The 13,167-nt window shown below is 40.3% G+C and overlaps 1 protein-coding gene across 5 annotated transcripts in view; it reads right to left on the reverse strand.

Annotated features, from left to right (window-relative positions):
- The window catches only part of Astn2 (astrotactin 2), a 997,088-nt gene that overhangs the window by 45,037 nt on the left and 938,884 nt on the right, over positions 1-13,167 (reverse strand). For all 5 annotated transcript variants that reach the window (XM_075947014.1, XM_075947013.1, XM_075947012.1 and 2 more), the window contains one exon: positions 7,659-7,800. In XM_075947014.1, the coding sequence (XP_075803129.1) occupies positions 7,659-7,800 (142 nt within the window). The remainder of the gene's footprint in view (positions 1-7,658; positions 7,801-13,167) is intronic.

The raw sequence follows: 13,167 nt of genomic DNA on the forward strand, positions 1-13,167 counted from the left end.
TGCTAACAGAGACCACAGAAGGCTTTGTTTTTTAGGTAAAATATGGCACCACAAATAGTAAAGCAGTGGTTACTCTTCCTGCTTTTTGTCAAGCTTTAAGAATGAGTGAGGTGGTGCTTTGTGCCCTTTTCATGCGTTGGTTCACCTGTGAGGTAGATCCTGCAGGATTCTACCTCACACATGAGACAGAGAGAGTCGAGAAGCTTGTGTAAGGTTAAATCAAAGGTTTTCAATCAAGAGAAAACCTATCTGTGTCTATTCAAAAGGTCCAATCGTGTGTGTGTGTGTGTGTGTGTGTGTGTGTGTGTGTGTGATATTACTGGGTATGTGTGTTCACAAGCTCCTTTGTCTTTTATATTGCTTTTCTTTGATAACTCTTCACACATGCCCACAATTGAAGGAAATATCAAACTATCATTTCACCTAATATCTCATGTGATATTTAGAACAGCCTCTGTAAGTACAGTTTGTTATTTCCTAGTTTATAGAGGAGGTTAACTGTCTCTATTATATAGATGGGAAAGATGAGGCCTGATACAAACTTACAAAGGTTGTGATCTAAGTATCCTGGTACTTAAGTCTGGTATTCCTTCCATTGTAACCAGTGTTGCTTGCTATCACAAAGCCCCCCTCTGGTTCTTCTTACAATTCCACCCACATGTGTAGGCAAGAGCATAAGTAGAACATAGTAGGTGCATTGGTATCAGCTGGGATGTGGACTCAGCTCTAGTCCTTTTTGTTATATGACTTCATGTAAAATCATTACGTCATAAACCCCAGTTTCTACATGTGCAATATGGGCAAAGATAAGAACACAGCATCCATGTCATTGGACTATGGTGAGAATTACATGTGATCACATGCATGCTTTGCCTGGTTCCTGGCACAGTGACTTCTTTTTTTTTGCTTTTTCGAGACAGGGTTTCTCTATGGTTTTGTAACCTGTCCTGGAACTAGCTCTTGTAGACCAGGCTGGTCTCAAACTCGCAGAGATCCGCCTGTCTCTGCCTCCCAAGTGCTGGGCACAGCGACTTCTTCATGGAAGAGTGTTGCCATTAGCTTGTCCAGAAAGTAAAGGTGTAACATTGTGAGAATCTGAATTTTGCTTTGGATTCTTAACATCTACCAAGTACATGAGCCTCTGGACCACTGAGTTTAGCTTTTCTCTATGTAGGCAGAATTTCATTCCGAGGAGAAGGAGGAGGAGGAGGAATTGGCCCAAGGTGGTATTGAGCAGCGAGAATGGCTGTCTGCCTTCTGACCTCAGAACCTTGTTTTATGCAATCCCCTTCTTCCTCCAGGGCTTTAGTTTTTATTCTACTCATCCAGCCCCACCCACCCCTACAAAGTCTTTCCCCTGAGACTCTGTTCCCACCATGGATGCTGGCACTTGAATGCTGTACCCAGGCTCCTTTGGCATTCCTTTCATAGAACAGAAGCCAGAGAGGTGAAGGTGGGCCTGAGGCAAGCCTCTGAATGTGTGGGAATGAGCCCCCCCAATCCTAGGATTCAAGCTTGGCTGCTCCTGGCATGTTCACTGAGGACCCCATGGCAGCCAGCCATTAGTGGGGGAGGCAAAGCAGCCAAGACAAGACGGAGGCTAATTACCTTGAGTAATAGGAAATTGGAAAGCAGTTGCAAGAAGACTGTCTAGGCCCCTAGCCAGGTAAGGACAGGGACCACAGATGCCTCGCTTGGCTTCAGTCATAGGCCCGAGTGGACACTCCCACCCAAGACCACTCTGCACTCCAATAAGCCAGGGGATCAGAAGCTGACCCCATTGTTGGGCCTTTGGGGGACTCTCTCCATTTTCTTCTCTTGTTTGTGTTCTTTCAAAGCAAAATAAATGGAACAAACAAGGAAATTCAATTTCAATGGGGTAGGGCTGCAGACATTTCTGTTTGTTTCACGAGGGTGAGCTTAGGACAGAAAATCAGTCTTGACCTTCACTTCTCCAATTGGTCTCACCCTGAAGCACTGTGTAAAATCGCACGGGTGGAGGGGCCGCAAAAGCAGTTTGTCTTCCAAGGTAGGGCAAAGAAAGGGAGTTTGGATGAGGGAGCAGAGCTGAAAATTCAAACGAGAAATAGAGTAGAGAGACCGAGATGCACTCAGATAAATAAAACCTTAGGAGAATAAAAAATAGGAAGGCAAATGACAGACATAGTTGGGAATCCATATGGAAAATAACCAGAGAAAATTTATAAGATAAAGAGGTACCAAGGGGTACACTCATCCATTGCTGGTGGGAATGCAAACTTGTGCAACACTTTGGAAAGCAGTGTGGCAGTTTCTCAGGAAATTCGGGATCAACCTACCCCTGGACCCAGCAATACCACTCTTGGGAATATACCCAAGAGAGGCCTTACCATACAACAAAAGTATATGCTCTACTATGTTCATAGCAGCATTGTTTGTAATAGTCAGAACCTGGAAACAACCTAGATGCCCTTCAATGGAAGAATGGATGAAGAAAGCATGGAATGTATACATATTAGAGTACTACTCAGCAGTAAAAAAACAAGGACTGATGGAGGAAGGTCATTGGCTAATAAAGGAACTGCCTTGGCTCATTTCATTGGTTAAAAGATAGGTGGGAGGAGTAAATAGAACAAAACGCCGAGAGGAAGAGGAAGTGAGCTCAGACTCCCTCCACAGCTCTTCTCTCGGGAGCAGACGCCTCAGAAGAGAGATGCCATGCCCCGCTCCCAGGCAGACACACGCGATGAAGCTCCGACCCAGGATGGACATAGGCTAGAATCTTCCTGGTAAGCGCACCTAGATGTGCTATACAGAATATTAGAAATGGGCTAGTCCAGGTGCGAGAGTTAGCCTAGAAGAGGCTAGATAGAAATGAGCCAAGCAGTGATTAAAAGAATACAGTGTCCGTGTAATTATTTCGGGGCATAAGCTAGCCGAGCCAGTAGCTGGGGTGTTGGGGATGCAGCCCCGCTGCCCTTATTACTACAAAGGACTTCTTGAATTTTGCATACAAATGGATGGAAATAGAAAACACTATCCTGGAGGAACATGGGATGTACTCACTCATATTTGGTTTCTAGCCATAAACAAAGGACATTGAGCCTATAATTAGTGATCCTAGAGAAGCTAAATAAGGAGAACCCAAAGAAAAACATATAGGCATCCTCCTGAATATTAACCTTCATTAGGAGATGAAAGGAGACAGAGACCCAATTTGGAGCACCAGACAGAAATCTCAAGGTCCAAATCAGGAGCAGAAGGAGAGAGAACACGAGCATGGAACTCAGGACCGCGAGGGGTGCACCCACACAATGAGACAATGGGGATGTCCTATCGGGAACTCACCAAGGCCAGCTGGCCTGGGTCTGAAAAAACCTGGGATAAAACCGGACTCGCTGAATTTAGCGGACAATGAGGACTACTGAGAACTCAAGAACAATGGCAGTGGGTTGTTGATCCTACTGCACGTATTGGCTTTGTGGGAGCCTAGGCAGTTTGGATGCTCACCTTACTAGACCTGGATGGAGGTGGGTGGTCCTTGGACTTCCCACTGGGCAGGGAACCCTGATAGCTCTATGGGCTGACAAGGGAGGGGAACTTGATTGGGGGAGGGGAAGGGAAATGGGAGGAGGTGACAGGGAAGAGACAGAAATCTTTAATAAATAAATAAACGGAAAAAAAAAGATAAAGAGGTACCAATAAGAGAATGGAGAGGCACTGTAAGCAGCAAAAAGGAAAGTGACAGACACAGGTAATTGGGAAAAACAGGAGTCCTGGGGCAGGGATTGAGAATAGATTCCATGGCGAAACTATGATACCCCAAACTGTCAAGCTGCAGTGACTCTACTCACCTTCATTTTAAAGTTGCTGCACCTTCAGAGCAGGCAGGGCATATGCAGTGTGGGTCCAGCAAAAGTGGAGGAAGCAGGGCAGGAGCCCAGTTCTCGTCCGTGGGCACTTAAGTGTCGTCTTCCTTCCCGCCAGGTGAATCTTCCCTCCTCTGACTCTATCCCTTTCTCTTCTCTAGCAACCCAGAGGACACCTTTCAGGGCTCTAAGGACCCAACCTTGCTTCATTGAAACCAGCTCACCCAGGGTAGTCCTTGAAAGGAAAGGACCCTGATAGTGAGGGATTGAATCAGAGATCAAGATGAACGGGAGGAAAGTGTTAACCCTTCCTGCTTGGCTCCTATGCATCAGGCATTCAGGCAAACTGTGCTTATAGAAGGTTTTATTTTTATTTTGCAGAAGCAAGTCTTATTTATATTTTTATTTTCTATTTTTTATTGATTTTATTGAGCTATATATTTTGCTCAACTCTTCTCCCTTCTTCTCCCCTCCCCTTCAACCCTCTCCCATGGTCCCCATGCTCCCAATTTACTCAGGAGATCTTGTCTTTTTCTACTTCCCATGTTGATTAGATCCATGTATGTTTCTCTTAGGGTCATCATTGTTGTCTAGGTCCTCTGGGATTATAAGTTGTAGGCTGGTTTTCTTTGCTTTATGTCTAAAAACCACTAATAAGTGAGTACATATGATAATTGCCTTTCTGGGTCTGAGTTATCTTACTCAAAATGATGTTTTCTAGCTCCATTCATTTGCCTGCAAATTTTAAGATGTCAGTATTGTTTTCTGCTGTGTAGTATTCCATTTTGTAAATGGACCACATTTTCCTTATCCATTCTTCAGTTGAGGGGCATTTAGGTTGTTTCCATGTTCTGGCTATGACAAATAATGCTGCTATGAACATAACTGAGCACAGGTCCTTATGGTATGCTCGAGCATCCTTTGGGTATATATCCAAAAGTGGTATTGTTGGGTCTTGAGGAAGGTTGTTTACTAATTTTTTGAGAAATCACAAAACTGATATTCAAAGGGGCTGTACCAATTTCCACTCCCACCAGTAATGCAGGGGTGTTTTCTTTACCCCACATCCTCTCCAGCATAAGTTGTTTCCAGTGTTTTTGATCTTGGCCATTCTTATAGGTGTAAGATGGAATCTCAGAGTGGTTTTATTATTCTTAATAAAGTTCTCTGCTCTAGAACATCATAAGGCAGGAGGGACTACCAACTTTTTTTTCTAGAGGAAGAATTTGTCACTTAGAACAGTGAAACTTTCTGAGCACACAGGGGCTGAATCCGTAATCACACTCTGGCTAGTCTGTCCCCAAAACCTGTACTCTTTCTTTTACCACATACAGTATTTCTTGGCTCAGAAGGAAGAAAAGAAATTTTGTTGAGGAATGAACAAGCAGAAAATGAGAAACACCAAGAACAGACATGGAGGCTATTTTAAAACTTAAAACCCAGTCGGTCAGACTTCACGGGAGGAGAGCCGCCAGTGGGATGGGAGACCGTTCCAAGCAACACCTTGGCTCCCTGTCAAAGCAGCTCAGATCCCAGGGCCATTATCAAAATCTATTTAAAAAGAAAATAAATAAAACAAAGTGGTGTCCAAAGATAGGGAAGATGAACTCATTACAAACCCATTTCCAAAGCAGAGGAAGGAAGGAGACCCTACCCCAAGAGCTGGGAAGCTGAGATGGTACCAGGCCATTGCAGAAAGAAAAAGTGAGGGGAGATATTCACCATATTTAAAGGATAGTAGCCCATTCATCTGCTCTCACCATCAATTGCTTTAGGGGCATGTATAAACATATCTTATTGCTTTTTGTAGACATTAGCTAAGCTAACACCACATTGCTACAGTGCCACCCAAAGACAGGGCTACTCCTTCTAACTGAATGGATGAGAGCCACCAGGTAAGTTTCTGACCTGTTCCTTATCTGCTTACTCATCTGACCCATCAATCGGAGGATAGATGAGGCACTGAGGAAATTTATAATGGCCATAATTAGGCAGCAACAGAGGTAACAGTTGATACTTGTTAAACTCTAACTAGGGGTTCAGACCAGGGGGCCTAGGAGGATGAATAGTCAGGTGAATAGGTAGATAGATGAAGTGACAGACAGAAAGAAAGGGGAAAGTCTCAGGGAGACACACACATTCTCATAGAAAAAGAACTTGAGGCTCAGAGAATGAAAACTAATATAGAGAAAGGCATGAATTTGAACTGAGATCGCTCTGTCTCTAGTGTATGCCCTTAAAGAGGGACATAGGTCAGAACCTAGGAATCAGGAACCGTTCTAAAACTTTCACTTTCTCAATAGTGTCATAGTTTTTAGTGTCAGAAGATCTTACAGCTTTTGCTTTAGCTGCATGCTTGCTGCATTGCACAGGTGCAGTGACTGCAGCCCAGACATCCAGTGCATACTGATTCTGAGGCCGGAAAGTCGTGCTCTCAAAGCCTGCTTCTAGTCCTTGTGTTCACCATCAAAACAATGGCTATTCCTTAAGGCACAGAGTACACCATCCTTCTCTGGTCGACTTGTCCAGCTATCTCTGTGCACTGCAGAATTTGTTTTTTATAGCATTCACTGATCTCACATGATTGAAAACAAACTTTGAATCATAACAACTATGAGATTGTAGGGTTAGAGATAAAGGTCTAATTCTCAGCTCACAGTTATATTCTTGAGTTTGGTCTATTGGTATATTTGTAGAGCAACTTAGGTAAAGTTATACAACTAAATATACTACACCCATTTTTATGTATCCTTTCATATTGCTGTCATGTTTTAAGTTATCTGAGGATAGGGTCTTTTGTATCAGCTACACTTACATATCTAAGAATACCTGAGTGCAGTAAGAAGACAAAAAATGCTTAGAGAATGTGGGAGTGAAATGAAAACTCTATGTGAGAATATATAAACAGATGAATACATTATTTGGATAGATGAGTAGAAGAAGAGACAGAAGGAAAAATGTATGGAGAGTAGATGAATGGTCGAGTAATGAATAAAATGAAGGAATGAAAAATAAATAATGCAAATAAAAGAATTTTTGAATAACTGTTAAAACAGTTAACATCTCACCAATTACAGATTTCTAGGGTAATAAAGGAGGCAAACTGTGATTTTGCCATTAGGAAAATGATGAGATAATCTCTAGAAATCTTCATTGTTATTTATGATGGCTACTTCCATATACTCATTTAGGTTTGAAACAAAAAAAAAAAACAAGCCTCCTGTTTTCTCTGACATTATCAAATGAATTTGACAGTGACTTCTAGGGGTTTTGATACAATGAGTCCAGAAAATTCTAGTATGTATGTATATATGTATATATTTATATAAACGCGGGCATAAAAATAGACACACACATATATCAAAGAATATACATATGTTATATATATATATATATATCAGTATATCTTAATATATGCTTACACACACAAACACACACACATATATTAGAAATACTATGAAACAAACAGAAGAAAGCAATAGGCAGGGATTGCCATGCCAGCTCTCCTTAATAAACTGTTCTTTAACCCAGAGTAAACTGCTATCCCTTTCTTGGCTGCAGATTATTCATCAGTAGGAATACTATACTAGACTTTATACCTGGCCTCTGTGGGCCCTGTAGTACTCACCTTCCATCTCTCACTGTGGTCTACATTCTAAACAGAAACTTCTAAACCTTTGACTTCCAAGGCCACATACAGACAAGCCAAGAAACATTGGGCTGCTCTGAAAAGAATTATTCCTGTTATCCCTCCCAGACTTAAACCCATGCTCACTGCTTCATACTCCCCACAAACCCATCACTACTTACTTGTAAAGACCATCTGGCTCCAGGCACTTGAAGATCACTGAGTAGATACTGACTTCAGGGATCTCTCCATGGCTTCGACCAGCTGCTACACAAGAGGTGCCCAGGCCAGAGAGTAAATCATCAGCAAAACTCAGGAATTCTCCTGGAAGGAGATAAAAAAAGATGAGATCTCTAGTGCATGCCTTGATAAAAAAAAATATTACCAGGGAAAAGGGAAGATATGAAAATGTCACAAATTTGCATTTACAGTGCTTTAGTCTCTGTATGATTTTTTAAAAGATGACTTATTGCCATGTGCCCAAGCCTGGCTTCAAAATTGTGATTCACTTTCTTCAGTCTGTCACACATTTGTAGGGATTATAGCTGCTAGCCACTATGCCAGGGACATGATGACTGTTCAAACTTATGCCTGAGGTTTACTACCTGTGAAATAAGAATGCTAATACTGAACTTAGTAAGATATGGAAAACCTGTTTCTGGGAAAAAATCAAAAGCATGGATCCAACCAGCAGGCAAGCTTACTGCAGGTAGGTTGTTCCAACACCACCCCACTGATGGGATCCTGTAAATACAAGGCCCCCTCTGCCCTCAAACCCACCCATTTGCTGCCACCTCAGAGGAACTCTGAACCACAGGCTTCAGCTGCCCACAGTGGACCAAGAGGTGAGTGATCAGTCAGTCAGCTGGGCACCCCAATGTCTAGGTCCTCGGTACAGGGACAAAACCCTGGATGTCTGTCCATTCTGTCTAGGCTTTACTAGCCAGCCAGCGTGCATGCTTCCCTCAGGTAGGCTGCTCTAACACCACCCACCATCGATCTAACACTGTAAGCTACAAGTCCCACTCTACCCCCAAACTCACCCATACCCTGTGACCTCAGAGGAACTCTGAAGCTCAGACTGCAACTGCAGAGAGCAAACAGAAAGAGTGGACCAAGAGAGACCTCAGTGATCCCCTTAGAAACCGATAGCCCTGCACGGAGTAGACAGAGCAGCTCCTAAAGACCCAGACAGCAATTGCAAGGGTTGGGCCAAGAGGCAAAGACACTGTTGGCACCAGTTGAAGAAAGAGATGGGTGGGCACCAGTGTAAAAATTTATTCTATACCCTATAAAGCAACATGGCAACACCAGAACCCAGTGGTCACACAACAGAAGATCTGACCATCTTAACCCAGAAGAAGCAGAAGAAAATGATATTAACTATAACATTATGAAGATAATAGAGACCCTTAATTAGGAGATGAAAAATTCCCTAAAAGAAATGGGGGGTGGGAGAAAAAAAAAACAAAAAACATTTGAAGAGATCAACAAATCTTTTAACAAAACTCAAGGAAACCAAGAAAAAAAATCAATCAAACAGGTGAAGGTAATAGTTCAAGACTTGAAAATTGAAATAGAGCCAATAAAGAAAACACAAACTGAGGGAATTCTAGAAATGGAAAATCTGTGTAAATGAACAGGAACTTCCAATGTAAGCATAACCAACAGAATACAAGAGATGGAAGAGAAAATCTCAAATTTTGAAGATACTATAGAGGAAACAGATTCATTTTCAGAGAAAATAATAAATCCAAAAGATTCTTAACATAAAACATCCAAGAAATCTGGAACATCATAGAAAAACCAAACCTAAGAATAATGGAGATAGAAGAAGGGAAAGTATTCCAATTAAACGGAACAAAAAATATATTCAACAAAATCAGAGAAGAAAATTTTCCCTTCCTAAAGAAGGATATGCCTATGAAGATACAAGAAACTTTCAGAACACCAAATAGATTGAACCAAAAAAAGTCCCCTTGTCATATAATAATCAAAACATAAAACATACAGAAGAAAGAATTTTAGAGCTGCAAAGGAAAAAAAGGCCAAATAAAATATAAAAACAGACATATCAGAACGACACTCAACTTCTCAATGGAAACCATGAAAGCCAGGAAGTCTTGACTAGATGTACTGCAGACAATAAGAGACCATGGATTCAAGCCCAGACTACTACACCCAGCAAAGCTTTCAATCACCATTGATGAAGAAAATAAGACATTCCATGACAAAACCAAATTTAAATAATACCTAGTCACAAACCCAATCTTACAGAAAGTACTAGAAGGAAAATTGCAACCCAAAGAAGCTAACTGTACCCACAAAAAGACAGGCAACAGACAACCTCATACCAGCAAACCCCAAAGAAGGGGAAACACACATATTACCACCAAAAAATAACAGGAATTGAAAATCGTTGGTCATTAATATCTCTTAATATTAATGAACTCAATTCACCTGTAAAAAAACGCAGACAAACAGAGTGGATATGAAAGCAGGATCCAACCTTCTGCTGCATCTAACGAACACACCTCAACCTCAAAGACAGAAATTACCTCAGAGTAAAGGGATGAGAAAAAAAATTTCCAGTCAAATGGACCCAAGAAATAAGCAGGTGTAGCTTTCATAATACCTAACAAAATAGACTTCAAATTAAAATCAATCAGAAGAAATGAAGGACACTTCATACTCATCACAGGAAAAATTCATCAAGATGAAATCTCAATCCTGAAGATTTATGCCCCAAATACAAGAGCATCCATACATGTAAAAAAAAATTACTAAAGTTTAAATTGCACATCAAACCCACACACTAATAGTAACAGACTTCAATACCCTACTTTCCACAACTGACAAGTCAACCAGACAGAAACTTAACAGAGAAATGATAAAACTAACATATTCTATGACTCAAATGGACTTAATAGACATCTATAGAATATTTCACCCTAACCCCTAAGGGCGTACCTTCTTCTAAGCATCCCAGGGCACGTTCTCTAAAATTGACCACATTCTTAGAGATAAAGCAAACCTCAACATACAAAAAGAAATTGGAATAACCCCCTGTATCTTACCAGATAACCATGGTTTAAAGTTAGAGTTCAACAACAACACTAATTGCAGAAAACCTACAAATTCATAGAAATTGAACAGTGCTAAATTAAATCACCCCTGTGATGGAGGAAGGTCATTGGTTAATTAAATAAAGAAACTGCTTGCCCTGATAGGTTAGAACATAGGTGGGTGGAGTAAACAGAACAGAATGCTGGGAGGAAGAGGAAGTGAGCTCAGAGGCCATGCTCCCCTCTCCCGGGCAGACACATGAAGCTCAGACCCAGGATGGACATAAGCTAGAATCTTTCCTGGTAAGACTGATGCTACACAGATTATTAGAGATGGGATGATCAGGATAGGAGAATTAGCCTGCTAGAGTTAATGGGCCAAGCAGTGTTTAAAAGAATACAATTTGTGTGTTGTTATTTCAGGGCATAAGCTAGCCAGGAGCTGGGGCGGCAGGAACGCAACCTGCAGCTATTACTACACCCCTGGATCTAGGAAGAAATAAAGAAAGAAATGAAAGACTTTCTAGAATTTCACAAAAATGAAGGCATGATGTACTCAAACCTACGGGACACTATGAAAGCACTGCTAAAAGGAAAATTCATAACACTAAGTGCCTTCATAAAAATAAGTGAAGAAATCTCACACTAGTGACTTAAGAGCACACCTGAAAGCTCTAGAACAAAAAGTAGCAGACTCACCCAGGAGGAGCAGACAACAGGAAATAATCAAATTGAGAGCCAAAATCAATAAAATAGAAATAAACAAACAAACAAACAAAAATCAATATAAAGAATCAATGAAACAGAAAGTTGGTTCTTTAAGAAAATCAACAAGATAAACAAACCCTTATCCAAACTAACCAAAAGGCAGAGAGAAATCATCCAAATAATAAAATCAGAAAGGAGAAGGAGGACATAACAATAAACAGTGAAATCCAGAGAATTATTAGGTCATACTACAAAACCTGCACTCCACAAATGCGGAAAATGTAAAAGAAATGGACAATTTTCTGAATAGGTACCACATACCAAAAGTAAATCAAGACCTGGTGAACAATTTAAATAAACCTATAACTTACAAAGAAATAGAAGCTGTCATTAAATGCCTCCCAACCAAAAAAAGCCCAGGGCCTGATGGTTTTAGTGCAGAATTCTACCATTGGGTTTAAGGAAACAATTGAAGCTAATTAGAAAGAGAAACTAGGTAGTAAAGATTGAAAAGAGCAATTAAACTTTTATAATCTAATAATCTAGATTAGCTCTGACAGGAGTTGAATTGCATTCATTTCTGCACCTTAGTTTTCATCTCTGTAAGGTGAAAGAACTACAGTAATTCTTGAAAAATAACATAGATGTACAACAATATGAACAGACAGTTAGTGTCATACTATTTAAACTTAGCACAGATTTAGAGCTAACTAAATATTTAGTAATATAGAAATGACTGTCAATTTGGCAATTGTAGCCAAATGGAACGATACATATAGACTTTAAAAATAACCTCTGGAAAGATATGAAGATATATAAAAGGGCACTGATGACAAATTTCAAGCTAGAAACATGACAAACAATATAAAATATTGTTTTGTAAAAATTTCCCTCACATACATGAATTTAATATAGGAGGAATAGACATACAGCATATGCATGGCAGTGTTTATGAAGGAAATCATGGATACCTTTCTTAGTTTTGCTTATCTCTAATTTTAAAAATATCTGCTATAAATATACAGTTTTTATATAAATAAAAATCAATACAAATTACTAAAAATAAAGTAAATAAACCTAAACAGTCTCTTAGCTCCTTTCTAATTTTAAAGTTGGATAAATTTGAAGTAGGACTAGCGTGTGAGGAGGTGTTTTATACCATACAGTATGAAGTACTGTGAGCCCCCCGCCCACTGCTCCTTTACACATATTCATAGAAAGGAGATAATATTCTTTCCAGAAGCCATAGCTGACAAAATAAACAGCCTATTATCAGGTACAGGATACAGCTCCTCAAGATTTTGGTCAGAAATTCTCTAAAATAACATAAGATATTGTCAAGGCTCTTTACCAAGTACCAGAACTTTATGAAAAGACACTATTATTTCAGGCAAAACACTCTTTGCTCACAAGCCAAAATCCAATTGATAAATGACCATGAAGCTTCCCCCCTACTGTGTAGCTTTCATAGTACCAGAGCCTGCTGTACAGGATGCTTGATGAGCAAGGTTACCACCAACCTTACTAAGTTGTGAACTACAGTGACAGTTACTGGACAATACATGTCCATGGGTGCAATAGTGGTACAAATATTATTGAGGAAACCAATTGCTTTCTGGTTAAATTTAAATCCCACTTCTAAGAAGAAAAGACATGCCTAATATTGTTAACTTGGTCAAGAACCCAAGGTTCAGGAGACCTGATGTTCCAAGGATGGACATGGTACTATTACTTTACTGAATGGACACAGCATCAAATGTACTTCTTAATTCTTATTTCTATACTCAAAGACTGGAACATGCTTCAGCTCTTATTGAAGAAGGTTCTTCGTGCAGTGTATGGTGGCTAATCTACAAACTGACAACTGTCCAAAGTCAGAAAATACCAGTAGAATACTTAGCCACAAATTCAACCTCTG

The sequence above is a fragment of the Microtus pennsylvanicus genome, chromosome 13 (genome assembly GCF_037038515.1).
Source record: "Microtus pennsylvanicus isolate mMicPen1 chromosome 13, mMicPen1.hap1, whole genome shotgun sequence".
Classification (NCBI taxonomy): Eukaryota; Metazoa; Chordata; class Mammalia; order Rodentia; family Cricetidae; genus Microtus; species Microtus pennsylvanicus.